Below are 19,087 nucleotides of genomic sequence, written 5' to 3' on the forward strand. Positions count from 1 at the left end.
CCCCAGGGTGCTGAGGCTGGAGCAGCTCGGAGCACCCATGGGTGGGCGGTGCACCCCAGGGTGGGGGATGCCCACGCCTTGTGGGCATCAAGCAAACATCATCCCCTTGCTCCTCGGCCGCGTGTGGGTGGTCAAAGTGCGAATTTATGTAAATATATTTAAATATATGCAAATGAGCAACAACGGGAGGTGCTTCTGGGTGCCGGCCCTCCGCGGGGGCGAGAGGCGTATGCGCTTTGGGAGGCGGTGTGACCCGCCCCCCTCCCACCCCTTCGCGCAGGCGCGGTGCCCCTGCTCCGCATGCGCAGTCGGAGGCGGTGGCGCGGCGCCTGCGCAGTGCGGCCCCGGGGAGGCGAGCGGGGTCCTTCCCTCTCCGTCCCCCCCTCAACCCCCCCCCAACCTCCTCCCCGTCCGTCTCCGCTTCCTGCGTGCGTGGGCCCGGAGCGGGCGGGGTTTCCGGGAGCGCGGGCGCCGTCGGGGGTGATAAGGCGGAACGGGGGGGAGCCCCACTGCTACCGGTATGAGCGACGGCAGCCTGCCTGGCCTGCGGCGTCCATGACAGGTGAGGAGCCGGCCCTGCTTCATTCCCCACCCCCCCGCGCCGCCCAGTGGGCTCGCCCGCCCCCGCTGGGCGCCGCGCGGAACACACCACCCGCGCCCCTCCGCCAGGGGTGCCCGGCGCCGCCCCCCCCTTCGCGCCGCCGAATGGACCCGCCCGTCTCCTGAGGGGCGCCGCGGGGACCGCACCACCCGCGGAGTGGGGGGGGGGAGGGCAGAGCACCCTCCTATGGGGCCGGGGGATGCTGCGGGGCGAACCGCCCGCCGTCGCGGGGGGGCACCCGGACGATACACACGACTGTAGTGAGGGGCTGAGCTGGGCTGGGGGGGTCTTACAGTGTGTGTGTGGGCTCTCTCCTAGGGTGAGTGGAGGGGGGGAGTCTGTGTAGGCTGGGGCGCCTGAAACGGGCGGCCATGGCAGGCTTGGGGCGCCTGTCCCAGAGGCCTGAGATGGGGGGCCCTGGCAGGCTGGGGGGGGCGGGCTTAGCCAGGGGGATGACATGGAAGGCCTGTCCTTGGGCCCTGGCAGGCTTGGGGGGGCTCTGGCAGCCTTGGAGGGCACTGTCCCAGGGGGCTGAGGTGGGGGGGCTTGGGGAGCTCCTTGTGGGCCTCTGGGGTTTGGGGGTTGTCTCTCGCCTGCGGGGGGCTCTGCCATGGGAGAACAGGATTTGGCGGCTTTCTGCGAAGTGGGACCTCTCTGATGGATGGAGGGGGTCTGTGCTGGGACCCCCCCACTATCCCCGCCAGGGAGGAGCAGCAGCACTGCGGGACCCACCCCCCTCCCTAGCCACCCCCCGAGTGAGCCCGGCAGAGGGCTCTGCCCCCACAAAAGTAACAACTGCAGCCCCCTGCCCACCTCCACTGTGGGGGGGAGGGTACCTGGTATACCTGATACCAGAGTAGGGGGCTCGGGCCGCGCCATCCCCACGGCTTTCAGCACCAATACCTTTCAGACCTTTTCTGCAAGCTCCTCACCGTTCATCCCCGGGACAGGATGCACGCTGCCACACTTTGAGATGCAAATCTTTTACGGTGCCGCTTCACAGCCAGTTTAATGTCTGTTAAATGTGCCTGAAATGGGGCTTTTTTGGTGCTTTTTTTGATCGCCGTTTTTCGGTGTATGCCTGGAAAGCGCTCTCATGGCGTCTATGGGGCTGTCAGGGTCCCTTGGTGGTGGATACAATCCCCATCCCTCGTTGGAAATAACGGTAACGATCAGGGCTCGGAAAATATGTGTAACAACCGCTGCTCATTCCCACTCTTCATTAGCCATCAGGATCATATTAAAAATCCTCTGGTGCCTGCAAGGATGAGGAGGGGACCATGACGGGGTTTGACGCTTCAAGCTGCTGGCAATTCCTGAATCGCGATTCTCCCATTGTTGTAATTATCCTTAAACACACCCAAGAAGCAACAATTTGGGTTGTTTGGTTTTGTTTTTTTTTAAACCAACACCGTATTTTTTCGTATTGCTGTTGAAGGATGACTCTGTGTCGGCTCGGAGAAGTCCACAGGCTTGGGGATCGAGAGCCTCGCCATCCCATGCTTTGCATAAAAATATAATCAAAGGTCAGGTGCGACCAATTGAAGGCTTTTAATTGCAGCTGGGATAATTAGCACGGCGTAGAAACAAGCCCCGGATGTGAATGAGCGATGCTCCGACCTCACCAAAAACATCTTTGTTCCACTGTTGGGTTCGAAGGCTCGTCGCATCCTGACCGTGTTTTACCCACCTCCGATGCCATGGATGCACCGGATCCTCTCTGCTGTGCTGACTGCGGGATGAGCCGATCCCAAAATCCTGCAACCTCCATCCATGTTGAATCACTCATTTAGGAGCTGTTTTTCTTAATTTGGGGGATTTTTTTATTAAAGCCTCTTGTGATCTCATTTGCATCTGCAGTCTGGATCCCTCGTGGGACACTTGCAGCGTGCTCAGCCTCTTCGGGCCAGCTCAGAAATTAATTAGAGCCCCTTTCTGCAGCAAGCTTTTTATTTCCTTTTTAATTAACATCGACGAGCTCTTTGCTGGAGCCCATCCGGGAGCAGATCCATGCAGAGATTGACCCTTCAGCAGCTGGAGAAACATTAGCTCCTTGCACTGCCAGGTCCTGCCTGTATTTGTTCTGCCCGAATTGCCTGGCTGCCTGCCCCGCATCCTTGCCCACTGCCAGGCGAGCGGAGGAGCCTCGAGGGCAAGCGGAGTCCCCAGAATCCTCCTCCCCATCTGGGATCGCAGGAGCATCCCAGGATGCTCGTGAGGGGTGGTTCCCATTAGGAAGGCATGGGCCGATTTACAGGAGCAAGGAAGGGAAATTATTTCCCTCCCGCCCACCGTGCTTCCCTTTGGAAACCCCCTTGTCCTTGTGGCAGAGGGAGCTTTAAAGGTGAGATTGGAGGTTTGAAAACTAGGCTAGAGGTTTGGGAGTTAGGCAGGTGCTGGGATTGATCCAGAGGGATTGGAGGGCAGCAGGAGCTCCATCGGGATAACACCGTGTCCAGGGAATTCATCTCAGGCTGCTCTGGCTCTTGCCTTGCTTCAGATGCAGCTGGAAAACCCCAAACCCTTGCGCCCGGCCCTAAGTTTATGGGGTTGGGTTTTATTTTACCCTGATTAAAGCCAGAGGATGGGGGGGCAGCGAGCCCAAAATGACTTTGGGGAAAGCCAAGGTGGGGACAAGCCCCTCCGGCCACCACCGGGACATGTCATGTCCCCTTGTCCCACCACCTCCCATCGCCTGGTGCAGAAGGATTTTGGAGCCCAAGGAGTTAATCCTGTCAGGTGACTCAGATTAATTTTTCTCTAGCTGTTTGTTTTGCAAGAGACCGTGCCCCCCCCCCCCAGCTTGTCCAACCCTCCCAAGGCTTTTTAATCCCTTGTCGCATGGCGGCCAGGTAAAGGGACGATGCCGACAAACCTGCTCCATCCTGGCATCTCCAGGTTTGCAAAGCCACCACACTGATTTTGTTTGGCTTTTTTTTTTTTTTTCTTGAGAAACTGGTGCAGTGGAGGAGTTTTGAATCGGCACGTGGGGGTGGCTTAGCGCTGAAACCAGCTGCCTCCCCTTGAGGGAGGGGAAAGAACAGCGTTGGGAGCTTTGCCGGCTTCTTTTGAGCATCTCTCTCTTCTCCCGCAGGTCATCTCCGCTCTCGCCGCTCCTCCCGCTGCCGCCGGCGTTAGCCTCTTCCCTGGTCCTGCGGCAGAGAGGAGGTTAGAGCCCACAGCACCACCATGAATGAAGTGTCGGTCGTGAAGGAGGGCTGGCTGCACAAGAGAGGTGAGGGAGGCGAGCCGGGGAGCCGGCTCAGCAGCAGTGGCATCTCTCCAAGGCCGGGTCACTGCAGGGAATCTGGGCCTGCAGCTGCCACTGGGAAAGGAAAGCTCCGGTTTCCAGTTACCAGTGATTTTAACCTTTCCCCGGTGCAAATGCAGGGGGGTCTCCACTTCCCCTCACCCCAAAACAGGGCAAAAAGCACCTTGGTACCGCAGGGCATCCCAAAACCCACCGACGCCTTCCCCCTTCAGCTTTCTCCTGCTTCTGGCTCAGCTCAGCAGCTCTCCTGGCAATCAGCGACACTGCTTTGTCAGCCTTCAGTCTGTGCCACAAGTAAATCCTCTGGCAGCATTGCTTTTAATTGTTTGCTGCGTTGGGAAGCCAGAGGATGATCCTAACATCTCCCCACAGACCCTCTAACCCAGTTTGCCAAGCCACCTGCCACGGTGGCCCTGCAGCGAGACGCCCCAGCCAGCCCTTTTATTTTCAGCCGTACACGGGGAACATCGCAGCATTGTAGCAACTGCGCACATGGGGTTTTATTTTTAGACCCATTGAAGGTGGCTCTTATTTTTCCTTCCCTTGCTGAGGGTGGTTCGCAAGGGGAGCACACGTGAAAGCCATCCATCTCCATCTGCCTTTCTCCCACCAGCAGCCCTGCTGGATCCCTGTGTCCAGCAGGTTCACGGATTCCTCCTTCTTCTGGGCAAATACAGCGGGAGAGAAGGAAACCAGGGCCTCCCTCCAGTGCTATTTCTTTATCCAGAGCTGCTGAGGCTGCTTCGGGTCAATTTTCGGAGCTGCCAGGGGAAGCATGAAGCTTTTTTGCACTGTGTTCCCTCAGAGTGAGCATGTTTCAGGCTAACCCGCTGCTCACATCTCTCCTAAATTACAGCAGCTGGCTGCTTTTTGCAGGAGCTTCTCCGAAGCAGCTCCTAGAAACAGCCTGAAGAAAAACATCCGCTTAATTTTCCATCTACGAGCGGTCCTTCTGCCACTTAATTTTCCATCTCGGCAATGGGACCCCCCTATGAGGGCTCCTTCCCTGAAAACCCCTGCGCCATCCCCCGTGCTCCCCTCTCTCTTGCAGGGGAATACATCAAAACGTGGCGTCCCCGATACTTCCTGCTGAAAAGTGATGGCTCCTTCATCGGCTACAAGGAACGGCCAGAGACGTCCGACCACAGCTTGCCACCTCTGAATAACTTCTCGGTAGCGGGTACGTCAGCACAGATGGCTTCAGGGCTGTCCGCAGTTACAAGCCAGCATCAGGGAGGGTGTGTTCATCCCCGATGCCGTTAGGCAAGGTTTTGGGATGAGGATATTTGATCCTAAACCATCTTCTTCCCCTTTTTTTTAATATATTTTTGAACCTTCGCAGAGTGCCAGCTGATGAAGACTGAGCGGCCTCGGCCCAACACCTTCGTCATCCGATGCTTGCAGTGGACGACAGTCATTGAGAGGACCTTCCATGTGGACTCTCCTGAAGAGCGGTAGGCGTGTGGGATGGCCCCTTCCTTTGGAAATCTGGGATAAATAGCACATTGCGTTGATCCTAGCTGGAGGAGAGCCCCGAAATCTCTCAGCTATGACTCCCATCTGCCTGCAAAGGCTGGAGGGGCGGGCACAGCCCCCCTTGGTGATCCTCACCACCTTCCTGTGCCACCAATCCCCTTTTTCTCCATAGCGAGGAGTGGATGCGAGCCATCCAGACGGTAGCAAACAGCCTAAAGAACCAGGAACCAGAGGCAGACACAATGGATTACAAGTGCGGATCTCCTAACGACAGCACCGGTGCAGAGGAGATGGAGGTGGCTGTCAGCAAAACCCGTGCCAAGGCTGTAAGTCGCCCCTGGCGCAGCACCGTCTCTTGCCACAAGCGGGATTGCCAGCAGATTGGGACTGCCGAGCGATGAGGGAGGTTTATGGGATAAACCTCATCCCCGTGGTGTCCACTGTCACTGGGATAATCACGGGTGAAATAGCTCGGAAAACCCTTTCCCATCCTGGATCCCCCTTGCCCACACCGCAAACTCTCACCTCCGTCTCCCCATTTCTCCCTAGACCATGAATGATTTCGATTACCTGAAGCTCCTGGGAAAGGGCACTTTTGGCAAAGTCATCTTGGTGCGGGAGAAGGCCACTGGCCGCTATTACGCCATGAAAATCCTACGGAAAGAGGTCATCATTGCAAAAGTATGTGCCAAGCCCCAGCGGAGGGCGAGGGGAAGAGCTGGGAGCCAGCAGGGCTTAGGGGATCATAGAATCATAGAGTAGTTTGGGATGGAAAGGACCTTTAAAGGTCATCTAGGCCAACCCCCCAAATGTTGGGATAGCTTTCAAAACATGCCTCCGAAGCTGCCGAGCGATGGCCGGCTCCTGCTGTGCTCTGAATGCTGGGGGATTCCAGGAATTATCCCTATTTGAAAACCCCGGGCATGTGTTGTAACGCACAGTTGGGTGACACCATGGGATCTGCTTGCTCGCTTCTCTCGGGGGGGTGCGGTGCGGCCACGTCCTCCCCAGGACCGGCCAGTCGGCAAACCCTTCTCCCCGTGGGGACGAAAACAGGGTAGAGGTTGGCGCTTCGAGCTCCCATCCCTGTTGTGTTTTTTTTCTGGGAATAGTTGACAGCAGTGAAAAATCTCTGATTTTTCCAGAAACGATGGGGGATAAATGGCGCTTAATTTCTCCTCCCTTTGCAGGACGAGGTAGCGCACACTGTCACGGAGAGCCGAGTACTGCAGAACACCAGGCACCCCTTCCTCACAGTAAGTACGGCTGGTGGCAGCGAGGCAGGAAAGGGGCAGCATGGTGGGATGCCTGCTGTGCCCCAAAATGACCCTTCCCTTCCCCCTCACTGCCTCCTCTGGAAGCGCAGAGCCCTGCAGCTTCTCCAAGACCTTTTTTTTTTTTTTTTCCCCCCCCACTTGCAGGCACTGAAATACGCCTTTCAGACGAACGACCGGCTGTGCTTTGTCATGGAGTACGCCAACGGCGGAGAGGTGGGAGCTTAAGACCTGACGCTCCCCGCAGGCCTTAGAAGGATCTTGTCCGCATGTTAAATTGCTGGTTTCTGCTCATTAGAGGACAATTTATTCCACAATGTCCCCATAGCATGTGTTTTGGGAGGTAGAGCACGGCTCTCCTCTCACCTGAGCTTTCGCGGCTTGCTTGCCTTCCTCACGCTTGATGTTGCAGTGAGGCTGTTGCGTGCGTGAAGCAACCCTCCATGGGAGGAAGCAGGACCCCAGGGGCCCTCTTCCTCATCACCTGGGGAGCTGCAGACACCACAGCATCTCCAGCCATCACTGCCTCCATTACCTTCCACCCTGTGCTTGTGTCCAGCTTTGTTTCTCCACCCCAAGGCACTTTCCTTGCGAGGGGGAACGCAGCCGATGGCGCAGCCCCTCTCACAGACAACGCACAGCAGCATTTTCCCCCCCAGCTCCCGCCGGCAGAGCGAAGGGGGGCCGTCAATATTTTGACTGCTCACAGTGAGGAGCTTAGGACACATATGACCGCATTAGCTGTGTTCTGAGAGCGATTAACCTGGGTTTCACTGGGGTTTTTTAAGCGCTTGTTGATCAGCTGTTCTCTTTTTATTTTTTTTTCCTTTCTTTCTCTCAAGCTGTTTTTCCACCTCTCAAGAGAACGCGTCTTCACGGAGGACCGAGCCCGTTTCTATGGTGCGGAAATAGTCTCCGCGCTGGAGTACCTGCACTCCCGGGATGTGGTGTACAGGGACATTAAGGTACCAGCCCAGTGGCAGCAGCGTCCATAAGCGGTACTTTCACCCTGTCTTAGCACCGGCACAATTTTAATCTTCCTGGGCTGGTGTTTGGGGGTGTGGAGTCGCTCCCAGCGCCTCTAAAAATCACTCAAGGGGCCTCGAAGGGTATCAGTCGGCGGAGCGTCACGCTCAGTTGATGTGAGCCACTGTCGTGGTTTAGCCCCAGCCGGCAACTAAGCACCACGCAGCCGCTCGCTCACTCCCCCCTGGTGGGATGGGGGAGAGAATCGGAAGAGCAAAAGTAAGAAAACTCGAGGGGTGAGATAAAGACAGTTTAATAGGTAAAGCAAAAGTTGCGCACGCAAGCAAAGCAAAGCAAGGAATTCATTCACCACTTCCCATGGGCAGGCAGGTGTCCAGCCATCTCCAGGAAAGCAGGGCTCCATCACACATAATGGTTACTTGGGAAGACAAACACCATCGCTCCAAATGTCCCCCCCTTCCTCCTTCTTCCCCAGCTTTATATACTGAGCATGATGTCATGTGGTATGGAATAGCCCTTTGGTCAGTTTGGATCAACTGTCCTGGCTGTGTCCCCTCCCAGCTTCTTCTGCACCTGGCAGAGCATGGGGAGCTGAAAAGTCCTTGCCCAGTGCAGCAACAACTAAAACATCTCTGTGTTATCAACACTGTTTTCAGCACAAATCCCAAACATAGCCCCATACCAGCCACTATAAAGACAATTAACTCTATCTCAGCTGAAACCAGGACAGCCACCTTTCTCTGCTCCCGCTCACTGTGGGTGGTGAAGAGCCACTCTCCGCCTGGGGCTGGGGGTGTTTTCGCACACGTTGTTGCAGGAGGGAGGGCGGGAGCTTGGCTTCAGCAGAGAGAGCTTGAACCTGCCCTGTGGGGAGGTGTCACCCTCGTCCCCATCATGCGACAATGGATCGAGACCCCAGTCATCCGACAGAGCCTTTTGGGGAGCAGCATCCTGCTCCCATGCTCCCGGCTTCACTCAGCTCCAAACCTTTTCTCCCACCTGTCTACTTTTTGGGTTTTTTTTCAGCTGGAAAACCTCATGCTGGACAAAGACGGCCACATCAAAATCACCGACTTCGGCCTCTGCAAGGAAGGCATCACAGATGGAGCCACCATGAAGACCTTCTGTGGCACTCCTGAGTACCTGGCTCCAGAGGTACTTAAGGCGTTCCCGCAGCCAGGCTTTCCTCGAAACTCTTCTGCCAAAGAGGTTTTCCTGTGGAGGTTATTCCCAAAGTCCAAGATGGCAGCAGTTCAGCAGGGGCTTTTCCAAACACTTGGATTGCAGGAGTGGTTGTATCTAGAATGGGGTTCCCTTCTCCCTCCTCACGTTGCCGCCTGGTTCTTCGGCCTCGTTGGCACCATACTCTCCGTCTTCCCCCGCGCAGGTCCTGGAGGACAACGATTATGGCCGTGCCGTGGACTGGTGGGGCCTGGGGGTCGTCATGTACGAGATGATGTGTGGCCGCCTCCCCTTCTACAACCAGGACCACGAACGCCTCTTTGAACTGATCCTCATGGAGGAGATCCGCTTCCCTCGTACCCTCAGCCCCGAGGCCAAATCCTTGCTGGCCGGGCTGCTCAAGAAGGATCCCAAACAGAGGTGAGTGTTCTCTGGGGATGAACAGGGGGGACCATGGTGCTGCTGGCGGTTCCAGACATGCCTCTCCGTGCCCCCAGGCTTGGCGGAGGTCCCAGTGATGCCAAGGAGGTGATGGAGCATCGCTTCTTCACGCCCATCAACTGGCAGGATGTGGTTCAGAAGAAGGTAGGAAGGGAAGGGAGTGCTTTGAGGGGGTGACAGGGCAGGCAGGTGCTTGCACACTGCCAGCGAGCAAATTTCTCGTCGTCTCCATCAGCTGGTCCCGCCATTCAAGCCCCAAGTGACATCCGAGATTGACACACGGTATTTCGATGACGAGTTCACTGCCCAATCCATCACCATCACCCCGCCAGATCGCTGTGAGTGCCAACACCGCTCAGAAATGGGGACCCCCCTTTGTCACCTATACCCCTTCCTCTCATGCAACCTCATTTTCCTGTCACCATCCTGGTGGTGGGTGTCACCTGAGGGGCTGGTAGCATTGCTGTCGTACCTCTGTAAAAGCTCGGAGTCCCTCTCGCTGCCCTGGAGAGGTCTTGGGCAGCTTTGGTGGTATCTCCACCACGGGAGGGAGTGAGGAAGCTTGTGAACGCACCAGGGAAGCTTCGTCAGCATCTCCCTCACCCTCAAACCCTTCCCCGGCTTTGCAGATGACAACATGGGCTCCCTGGAGAATGACCAGCGGACGCACTTCCCCCAGTTCTCCTACTCTGCCAGCATACGGGAGTAACCGGCAGCAGCAGGACTCGGCCTCCGAGGAGGAGGGTTTGGGGGTTCACTCACGGCGGGGGGGATTTCTCTTCCATTCCCAGCAGCAGGGGGGCGGGATGCTGTGGCTCACTGGCATTGCACCGTGGCGCCTTTCGGAAGCCATACCCCTACCAAGTGCTCTTGCTCCGTGGCTCCCACCGGCACCGAGCCGTGCTTCCTGCCCCTAGCCTAGGACTGCTTTGATTTTAACTATTATTATTTTTTAAACTCCTAGAAGTGCTCACAGCTTTTTAAACCAACCCCCACTTCCCCACAACCGTGGCCTTGACCCCCCAGAAGCTCGGCCAGCCCTCTGCCCAGTAAAACCCACTGCTCCTACTTGGGGAGAAGCTCTTGTGACAGCAGAAGGGAGGGAGAAAAAACCCCGGTGGCTGGGATCCAATGCCAGCTACACCGAGGAGGGGGGAACAACAACAGGGCAGGACCCCCCACCCCCCCACGAGACCATGGGGGCCACATCTCAGCCCCTCAACTCCTCCCGGCTCTGCTTTGAACTGAACCTGCAGTGACCGAAAACCAACCATACCCCCGAATCAGTGCCTCGGTGGAGGGGAGCACCTCAACCCTGCCGCTGGCCGGTGTGGCCCTAAGGAAAATGCGATCCTAAAAGCAATAGTTTGGCTTCTCCGGTGCCTTAAAGCCAGGAGCCACGGTGATGCGGGGCTTGGTGACACTGGCCACATCCTCCGGCATCCTCGGTGGATGATGGAGTCACCGGAACCAACAGCCTCCAGTCCCAGGGCGGTGTTGCAGAGGGACAGGGCTTTTGCTGCCACACCGCCAGCTTGGCATCCCCAGCTGCTGGGGTCAGGACTGGGTTTCTTCCGGCATGCACCGTTGCTGGGTTTCTTCCGGCATGCACCGTTGCCGGCACTGGAGCCACACCCAACGGACGCTCTGTGGATGCCTTTCAGTAGAGGCCACTGTCACCGGGGCTGTTGGCTCCAGGCCCTGCTGGCGTGGCACAGCACTGGTGGGATCCGGCGTTTGGGAGCATCACGTTCACCGCGGCATCCACACTGACAAGTTGGGCTAGTGACAAGCTGGACTTGCTGCCCAGTGTCTCCTGGCACAGCTGAGACTAGGGCTGCGGTTTGGAGGTAGGAATTTGGCACCTGGTGCCGCTTCCCCACAGGGAGGAACTGAGAAAAGTCTCTTTTTCTTACTTAGTTCCTAGTCACCTAAATTCAGTTGAATTAACTTAAAAATACCGGAGCAGGGCAGGGGCATGAGACCCCTCGACAAGGCGGGGGTGGGTGGGGTGGCCCAGCATCCCCGGCGTGGTGGCAGCGGCTGGCTGGCAGCTCTCACCTGCCCTTGTATTTGTACGGTACAAGCAATAAAATGGGGTTTTTTTGTTCTTTTTTGTTGTTGTTTTTTTTTTGTGGAGGAGTTAGGATCTTGGGCTCCTTTGGGACAGGGGAAGGGCAGGCTAGCGCTGAGCAGGTGCTCCTTGGGAGCTTGATTATGTGTCCCTGTCCCCAGGGGAGTCCCCATGGCAGGTGACAGCACAGGACACAGCATTGGTCACCAAGCACTTTACTGGTGGCTCCCAGGGGGCTCAGAGCTGCAGGAACTCGGCCACGAAGGTGACCAGGATCTTGCACAGGTCCTCCATGGTGGGGGGGTGCAGGTTGTCCTCGGTGTCCTCAAGGGTGTGCCACACGCGTGGGAAGGGTGTGGGGATAAGGTGCAGCACAGGGACACCTGTGGAGACATGTGTCCTCCTGAACATGGGCCTGCAGGACCCCAGCTGCCCACCCTGCTGCTTGCCCCAGCCATGCAGCATGTGGACAGTGCAGCGCACCCCAGGGGATGAGGGGGAGGTGGGGACGTCACCTCGCTGGAGGAAGGGGACGTGGTCATCCTCGACGGGTCCTGGGGCCAGGCTGAGGCGGAAGAAGGGCTGGTCCTGGCGAGGGGCGTGCAGCAGCCCCAGCCGCCGCAGCTGCTGCTCTGCAGCAGGGACACGGGGGTGCAGAACCTTCTGTGACACCCCCAGCCTCTTCCCTGTCCCCATCCCAGCCCATCGTCCCCATCCTGTCCCCGTTTCCATCCCTGTCCCAACCCTGTGTCCCACCTCGTCCCCCATCCATGTCCCCACCTGATGCCATCCCCACGTCCCACCTGTATCTCATCCCTATCTGTGTCCCCTTGTCCCATCCCATCCCCAGCCCCGTCCCCACCCTGTCCCCTTGTCCCCATCCCCATCCTGACCCCATCCCCATGTCCCACCGATGGCGACGAGGCGCAGGAACCAGTGGTGGGTGCGAGGGAAGTGGCTGTGGATGGCGGGGTGGCGAGCGCCCAGCAGGTCCAGCAGCACCAGCAGGCTCTAGGGACACCAGCATGGCCATGGGTACACTAGCACAGGTGCGGGGACACTGCGGTGCCACCACCCTCAGATGCTGTGGCACTGTCCCAGCTGGGCAAACACCGTGTCACCATGCTTAGGTGCCACCACCCTTGGGTGCCACTAGACTATCCCAGTTGGGTCACCACAGTGGCAAGGACCGTCCCTGGCTGGGCCAATGCCATGTCACCACACTTGGGTGCCATCAGATCAGCCCACCACCCTTGGCCATCATCCTTGGGTGCCATGGGACCATCCCAGCTGGGTCACGGCCACCAGATCACCCCACCACTGTGCCACCACCCTTGGGTGCCACCAGACTTCCCCCCCCCCCCCCCCAACATGGGCCTTGGTGCTACTCACTATGGCAGTGATCTGGGTGCCGCGGGGCCCGTGGGGGGTGGCGGCCATACGTGCCGCCAGGTGCCGGGCACCATAGAGGGAGTCGGTGACGCTCCAGTCCTCGAAGGCCTCCTCCCCGTCCAGGAACAGCAGCTGCAGTGTCACCTCCGCACCCTGCCGGGACCCCAGCGTCTGGCAGCAGGGAAGGGACCCTGGCATCCAGGAGGGGACCCAGGTGGCCGGGGTGGGGGGGACCCAGGTGGGGGACCCAGGTGTCCTGGGGCAGGGGGATGGTCAGGAGTGACCCAGGTGTCTGACGGGGGGGGGAGGGGGGCGGGGATGAGATGGACCTGGGTGTCCTGGGGGGGGAGAGGGTCTGGGGGGAGTCTGGAGAGACCCAGGCATCTGGGATGGGGGGGGACCCAGGAGTCCCAGGGGGAGGTGAGTCTGGGAGGGACCCAGGCATCCTGGGTGGTTCTGGGCCCCGGGGCCACCCATCACCCACCCTGTCCTTGGTGCGCAGCAGGGGCCGGTCAAGGGCAGCTGCCAGCTCCAGGAGGATGGCGCAGGGCACGGCTGAATCAGTGGCCCCCAAAAAGAGCTGCTGGCCGGGACCAGGGGGCAAGACCTTGGTGTCATAGTGACAGGCGAGGACCAGCCGGCGGGGGGCGGCGGGGGCCACAGTGGCCACCACGTTGGTGAAGGTCACCAGTCCCCGGGGAGTCACCGCTTCGAAGGTGTCGAGCTCCAGGTGCCAGGCGGCCCCCAGGGCACTCAAGTGCCCCACGATGTGCTGCGGGGATGAGGAACCCGGTGAGGGGCACGGCAGCACCCTAGGTGGGTGCAGCGGCAGCCTAGGGTGGGGGGAAGGCGGGGGGGGGTGTCTTACCTGGCGGGCAGCGCGGCTCCCAGCCCCCCCTGGCACCCGTTCCCGCAGGAGAGGCCGCAGGAAGGTGTCCCGCAGGCGGGTGGGATCCAGCCGCCCCAGCAGCGCCCGAAGAGCCGGCTCCGAGAGGGGGCTGGGGGAGGACTGGGGAGGACTGTGTCAGTGTCGGGGAGGGGGGTTGGGGTCCCCAGGGGGTTTGGGGGTCCCTGGAGGGGTCTAGGGGCCCCCATGATGGGGTCTGGGGGTCCTAGGGAGTTAGGTACCCTGGCGGGGGCCCTGGGGGGATGTTGGGGGGTTCGGGAGGTGTCTGGGTGCCCGTGGGGGGACTGGGGTGCCCATGGATGCATTGGGTGGCCCCATGATGGGATCTGGGGGTCCTGGGGGGCTTGGAGGGGTTGAGAGCCCATGGGGATGTTGGGGGGCTCTTGGTGGGGTCTGGGGACCCCCTGGGGGGTCTGGGGTGCCCATGGATGCATTGCGTGGCCCCATGATGGGATCTGGGGGGCCCTGGGGTGCTTGGAGAAGTCTGAGGGCCCTGGGGGATGTTAGGGAGCCCTGGCGGGGGGGTCTGGGTGCCCCGGGATCCATTGGGTGCCTCCATGATGGGGTCTGGGGGACCCCAGGGGACTGGGGGTTCCTGAGAGGGACTGGGGGCCCCGGGGAAGGTTGGGAGGGTCCCCATGGGATATGGGGGCTCCCAGGGACAGCGGGGACATGCCGGGCACCCCCTCTCCGTGACACCCCCTCCCCGAGACCCACCGGGACCTCCCCTCCCCGGTCCCCCCTCCCGCTCACCGGGCCAGTGCCCCGTTCCCCGCCGGGCCAGGCGACGTAGAGTAGCGCGGCGGCAGCCGCCAGCGCCAGGAGCGGCAGCAGCGGCCGGGGGCAGCGGCGGGACCGCGGGCAGAGCCCGGGGCCCGGCACCGGCACCAGCACCGCCACCGGGCCGGGCCCGGGACCCGAACCCGCGGCCCGGGCCCGGCGGGAGCCACCGGCGCCCTTCCGCATGGTGCGGGGGCGGGGCCTGCCTGGGGGCGGGGCCGTGGAGCGTAGCCGCGCGACGAGTAGGCCGCTGATAGGGGACGGGGCGGGGCTTGCGCCCTAGGCCACGCCCTCTCCCCGAGAGGCGGGCTCCCGGTGAGAACGGGGACGCATGCGCGGTGGCCCTGGCCACATGTTGGCGCATGCGCTGGCGCGTGTACACGGGCAACCCCGGGAGCGAAGACACGGCGGCGGGGGGAGGGGGGGGCCCGGCCACCGCCCTCCTGCTTGGGGCCATCACCCCGGTGGGATGTCACCCCAGACGTGATGTCACTCTCAGTGGTGATGTCACTCTCCATGTGTGATGTCACCACAGATGTCAGCCGGGGGCAGGTGTCACTCCAGGTGGGATGTCACCGCAGGCCAGGACATCACCCCAGAGACGTTACCCTGGAGGGGGATGTCACCGCAAATGTGGACATCACTCTGTACTAGGAGGTCGCCCCAGATGGGGGACGTCACTCCCGAGGGGACGTCACTCTCCACGGAGATGTCACCACGGATAGGACATCACCCCAGAGGGAGCTACCATCCTCCATGGGTCTGATGTCACCCTCCACGGGGCCATCACCCTCCCTGGGGCCATCAGCCCAGTTCAGGTCATTGCCATGGGGCCATCACCCCAGATGGAGATGTCACCCTCCATGGGGCCGTCACCCTCCATGGGGCCATCACCCCAGACGGGGCCATCACCCTCCATACTGCCACCACCCCCTCTCCCCACCCCCCCCCCCCCCCACCCCCTCCACTTTGTTCCTTTTTCTTTTTTTCCTTCAAGTTTTGGGGTTTGACGATTTTTTTTTTTCCACCTTCTCCTCCACCCTTTCTGGCAACCGCCACGGACAACCCCCACCCTCCGTGTCCCCAAGATCCGCCACCACCGTCCCTGCCGGCGCTTGTCCCTTCACCTGCCGTCATCGCGCCGGGTGGCCGGGTGTACCCAGTTGTTATCGTGCAAGCCCACCCTGCAACCGGGCGCCTCCTTATCGGGTCTCCGGCAGCACATCCAGTAGGATCGGCCGTAAGGCAGGTCGTGGTGGTAGGGCTTAGGATGCCACCGGCAGAGGGACACATCCCCCTTCTCGTAATGCTTCTTGCACTGCTTGCAGGGGTCGTCGCGGTAGAGGGGGTCGCGGTTCCAGCGGGAATCGGTGGCCTGCACCCCGAAGGTCTCGATGATGGACTTGAAGTAGTGACAGGAGCACTTGAGGGCGGCCAGCGCTTGGGTGGGCAGGTAGCTGAAGATCTTCACCATGATGTGCTCCGGCAGCAGGAGCATGTACTGTCGGGGCTCCAGCAGCCGCTGGATCTTGAAGCGGATCTCCAAAAAGTCATGGGAGACGTGACGGTACAACCGGCAAAGCGAGGGGTCGGGGACAGCTGACGGCTCCTCACCGGCCTCTGTGTCCTCTGCTACCGGCGTCTCCTCAGGGATGGGCAGGAGGAAGAGCTGCCCCGGCGGCGGGTCCTCCTGTGCCGCCGCCGGCAGCCGCACCGTCTCCTCCTTCATCTTCTTGGCGCTGTCCTTGCCAAAGAAGACACATTGGTCCACTACCCCTGTCACCACCACATCCACATGGAAGCCAGAGGCGCAATCCCGTGCTGACGCAGACGACCCCTCGCCAGTTCCTTCGCCCATCTCCGGCTTGACCGCGGTTGCCGACCCCTCGCTGCACCCCATGTCCACGTCGGGGCCATCCCCATCCCCCTTGGGACCAGCAGTGGCCAGGAGGAACTCCACATTGTTGGGCAGCACATCACGGGATGGGCTGATCAGCTGGTAGAGGTCACAGGTGATCTTGTCCTTGGCGCGACCACTGGCATTACCGCTGCTGCTCGCCGTTCCACAGCTCATAAAGACACAATTAGGACGCCCGACAGCACTTGGCTCAGCCGCGGCGGCTCCAGCGCGGGGCTCACGGCCACTGGAGATGCGAAAGGCGATGCGCACCTCGCCGGGACCCGGTGCCGATGATGCCGCGGCGGCCGCGGCACATTCAGCACCCGGGCGGCACAACCCGTTGGGTCGGGTGCTACCATGCTCCCGCTGCCGTGACTCAAAGTGGGCAACGGCTTCGGCCACCCGGCTGCAATCGGAGCTGCTCGGCGCTTTGGTTTCACTGTCGGCCGCCTCCACGAAGACAACTGGGGCGGCGGGAGCACCGCAGGGCCGTGGGAAGCTCTGCAACGCCAGCGCCGTCCTCTGCTCCACCAACGCTACCATCTCTGCCACCGACAGCAAGTCAGGGGCTTCACTGGCAGTGGTGGACGGTTCACCAGGACGCGGGCAAGCCAGGTCCCTGCCGCTGGTAGCCCATGCTGGGCTCAGCTTGCTCTTAGTGGGGTCGTGGCAGCGCCGGCGCCGCTTGGCTTTGGAGCTATCGCTGCCCCAGTTGCCCTTTACCTTCATGGTGCTGGCGCGGCTGCCGGTGCCACCGCCGCCAATGCCACCACCACACTGGTGTGCCACAAAGAAAGCCACTTTCTCCTTGGTGTTGCCCGGTTTGATGACGTACCATGTGTCCAGCAGCACCCGACCTTCCTCTGCCGATGCTGGGGGAGCCGGGGCGGCATCGACGGGAGCCGGCGGCGTGTTTTCGGAGGGGGCCTGGGCTCCAGTGGGCTCTTCGGTGGGACGGCAGGAGAAGGGTTTCTTGCTGGAGCCGGGGCCGGGGCATGGTTTGTTCTGGGAGTAGGTGCCGAAGGGCCGCGGGCACCAGAGCTGCAGCTGGGGGAAGGCGTTTGGCTCCATCAGGGCAGCATGGCACTGCTGACACCGCTGACGCTGCGGGCTGCCGGTGCCCGTGCCCAGGCCTGCCGGGAGAGAAAGGGGTGTTCATGGGGATGGTGGAGACAGTATGGGGACAGTAGGGGTCTGGTGGGGACAGTATGGGGACAGTATGGGGCTGGCAGGGCTGGTGTGGGGCCTTGGGGACACCATGGGGCCGGCGGGGCAAGCACGGGGCCATTCCTGGGCCATTCCCGGGCCATTCCCAGTACCGTTACTGGGCCGCACGGGGGTCACCGGGGTGGGCACTGGGGCGCTGCCCGGGCTGTGCCCCCCCGGCTCCTCCCCCCTTGCACACACCCTCACACGCCCCGCCTACTCGCTCACCCAGCTCAGAAGGCCCCGCCCCCTCCATAAAGCCCCGCCCCTCACCGGCACCGCCGGCTCCGGCTCCCCCCACAGGGGCCCTTTAAAGCGGTCCCGGCGCCCCTGGAGGTGGGCCCCGCCCACCCCGCGCCGCCCCGCCCTTTTAACGACCGGCGGCGGCAGCCGTTTGTTGACAGGCCCTGCGCGCGAGGCGGCGGCCAATCAGGGAGCCGCGTTCGGGCCATGCCCATATATGGACGGCAGCAGCGCGGTGGGCCAGGGGCGTGGCCGGCGGAGGGGCGCGGCCGGCGAGGGGGCGTGGCCGGGTGTCCCCGCCCCCCCCGGGCCGCAGAGACGGGAGGGGCGCGGACACGGTCCCGCGTGGCCGCGGGGGGGGTCCCGCCCGACCCACACCTCCCCGGGGGGGGCAGACTCGATGACCCTCGTGGGTGACGCGAAGCCGGGCCTTGTCCCCGCCCCAGGTGTGACGCGGGGACACGCCCGCGCCCCCCGCGCGACATTGGGACACGCGTGTCCCCACGCGCGACGCAGGGACGCGCCCTTGGTCTCGCGCAAGGCGGGAACAGCCCCATCCCCGAATGCAAAGCGAGGGCGCGCCCGTCCCCGGTGTCCCACGAGCGCGGGCCCCCCCCGATGTGTGTCACGGGTGGGACACGCCTTCCTCCCCCGTGTGCCGCGGACACGGCCTCGGTGCGTCATGAGTGGGAAACGCCGGTCGCCGGTGGGACACGGGGACACCCCCGCGGGATGAGCCTTCCCCCGGGCCCCGGCCCAACGGCCCCACAGCCGTTACCGAGCACCGGCCCCGGGGCTCCGCCGCCGCCCCGCAGGGCCCCGCCTCACCCCGGGGCACCGCCCGCCCACGCCCACGCCCCCCCCGCGGCCCGGGCCCCGCCCGGTGCCGCCGCCCCTCCCCCGCTCACCGGGCAGGTGCCGGGCGCGGCCGCTCCGCCTCTCCGCGCCGCTTCCGGGGTGCCCCGCGCATGCGCTCACCCGCCGCCCTCCGCACATGCGCCGCGGGAGGGCCGCTGGGAGTTGTAGTCTGCCACGGTGCTGCTCGGTAACCCCGCGCATGCGCAACGGGTGTGCCGGGAGGTGTAGTCCACGCGTGGAGGGGGTCTGGAGTTGATGGGCATCTCCCCTCCCCGCCCCCAGTCGCCCCCCCACTCCGGTCTCCCACTTACACCCTAGTACCGCCCCAGTGACTCACACACCCCCCTGGTCACCCACTGACACCAGCAATGACCCCCCCCGACGCCAGTTACCAGTGACCCTCGATGATCCTCCCCAGTGACACCCAGCCCGAGTCACCTGTGACAGCCCACTAGCACCCAGTGCCACCCACCCCAGCCACCAGTGCCCCCCAGT

At 61.8% G+C, this 19,087-nt stretch overlaps 3 protein-coding genes across 13 annotated transcripts; 1 reads left to right on the top strand and 2 right to left on the bottom strand.

The window, feature by feature from the left end:
* The first annotated feature begins 321 nt into the window (after positions 1 to 321).
* Positions 322 to 11,339, top strand: AKT2 (AKT serine/threonine kinase 2). Of its 2 annotated transcripts, XM_072848897.1 has the most exons (15): positions 322 to 562; positions 2,040 to 2,945; positions 3,696 to 3,836; positions 4,924 to 5,052; positions 5,215 to 5,326; positions 5,521 to 5,674; positions 5,898 to 6,029; positions 6,539 to 6,604; positions 6,770 to 6,838; positions 7,465 to 7,587; positions 8,636 to 8,764; positions 8,997 to 9,211; positions 9,289 to 9,376; positions 9,468 to 9,570; positions 9,862 to 11,339. In XM_072848897.1, exons 3-15 carry the CDS (start codon positions 3,791 to 3,793, stop codon positions 9,939 to 9,941), a joined length of 1,446 nt encoding a protein of 481 aa, XP_072704998.1. In that variant the 5' UTR covers positions 322 to 562; positions 2,040 to 2,945; positions 3,696 to 3,790; the 3' UTR covers positions 9,942 to 11,339. The 2 variants fall into 2 exon arrangements, with proteins under 2 accessions (XP_072704998.1, XP_072704996.1); XM_072848895.1 differs by lacking the exon at positions 2,040 to 2,945.
* Positions 11,340 to 11,505: 166 nt separating this feature from the next.
* Positions 11,506 to 14,606, bottom strand: QPCTL (glutaminyl-peptide cyclotransferase like). Of its 9 annotated transcripts, none has more exons than XM_072848906.1 (7): positions 14,359 to 14,605; positions 13,567 to 13,707; positions 13,183 to 13,470; positions 12,699 to 12,869; positions 12,218 to 12,317; positions 11,822 to 11,933; positions 11,506 to 11,689 (listed from the first exon to the last, which is right to left on the bottom strand). In XM_072848906.1, the coding sequence occupies exons 1-6, from the start codon at positions 14,569 to 14,571 to the stop codon at positions 11,845 to 11,847; spliced, it is 1,002 nt and encodes a 333-aa protein (XP_072705007.1). In that variant the 5' UTR covers positions 14,572 to 14,605; the 3' UTR covers positions 11,506 to 11,689; positions 11,822 to 11,844. The 9 variants fall into 9 exon arrangements, with proteins under 9 accessions (XP_072705007.1, XP_072704999.1, XP_072705006.1 ...); XM_072848898.1 differs by having other exon boundaries at positions 12,699 to 12,954; XM_072848905.1 differs by having other exon boundaries at positions 11,822 to 11,938; positions 12,699 to 12,851; positions 13,306 to 13,470; positions 14,359 to 14,604.
* Positions 14,607 to 14,760: 154 nt separating this feature from the next.
* FBXO46 (F-box protein 46) lies at positions 14,761 to 18,811 on the bottom strand. 2 transcript variants are annotated; one of them, XM_072848893.1, is made up of 3 exons: positions 18,643 to 18,811; positions 15,513 to 17,418; positions 14,761 to 14,994 (listed from the first exon to the last, which is right to left on the bottom strand). In XM_072848893.1, exons 1-3 carry the CDS (start codon positions 18,791 to 18,793, stop codon positions 14,976 to 14,978), a joined length of 2,076 nt encoding a protein of 691 aa, XP_072704994.1. In that variant the 5' UTR covers positions 18,794 to 18,811; the 3' UTR covers positions 14,761 to 14,975. The 2 variants fall into 2 exon arrangements, with proteins under 2 accessions (XP_072704994.1, XP_072704995.1); XM_072848894.1 differs by lacking the exon at positions 18,643 to 18,811 and adding an exon at positions 17,765 to 17,838.
* Positions 18,812 to 19,087: the final 276 nt, after the last annotated feature.

Source organism: Ciconia boyciana, chromosome 33 (assembly GCF_034638445.1).
Source record: "Ciconia boyciana chromosome 33, ASM3463844v1, whole genome shotgun sequence".
NCBI lineage: Eukaryota > Metazoa > Chordata > Aves > Ciconiiformes > Ciconiidae > Ciconia > Ciconia boyciana.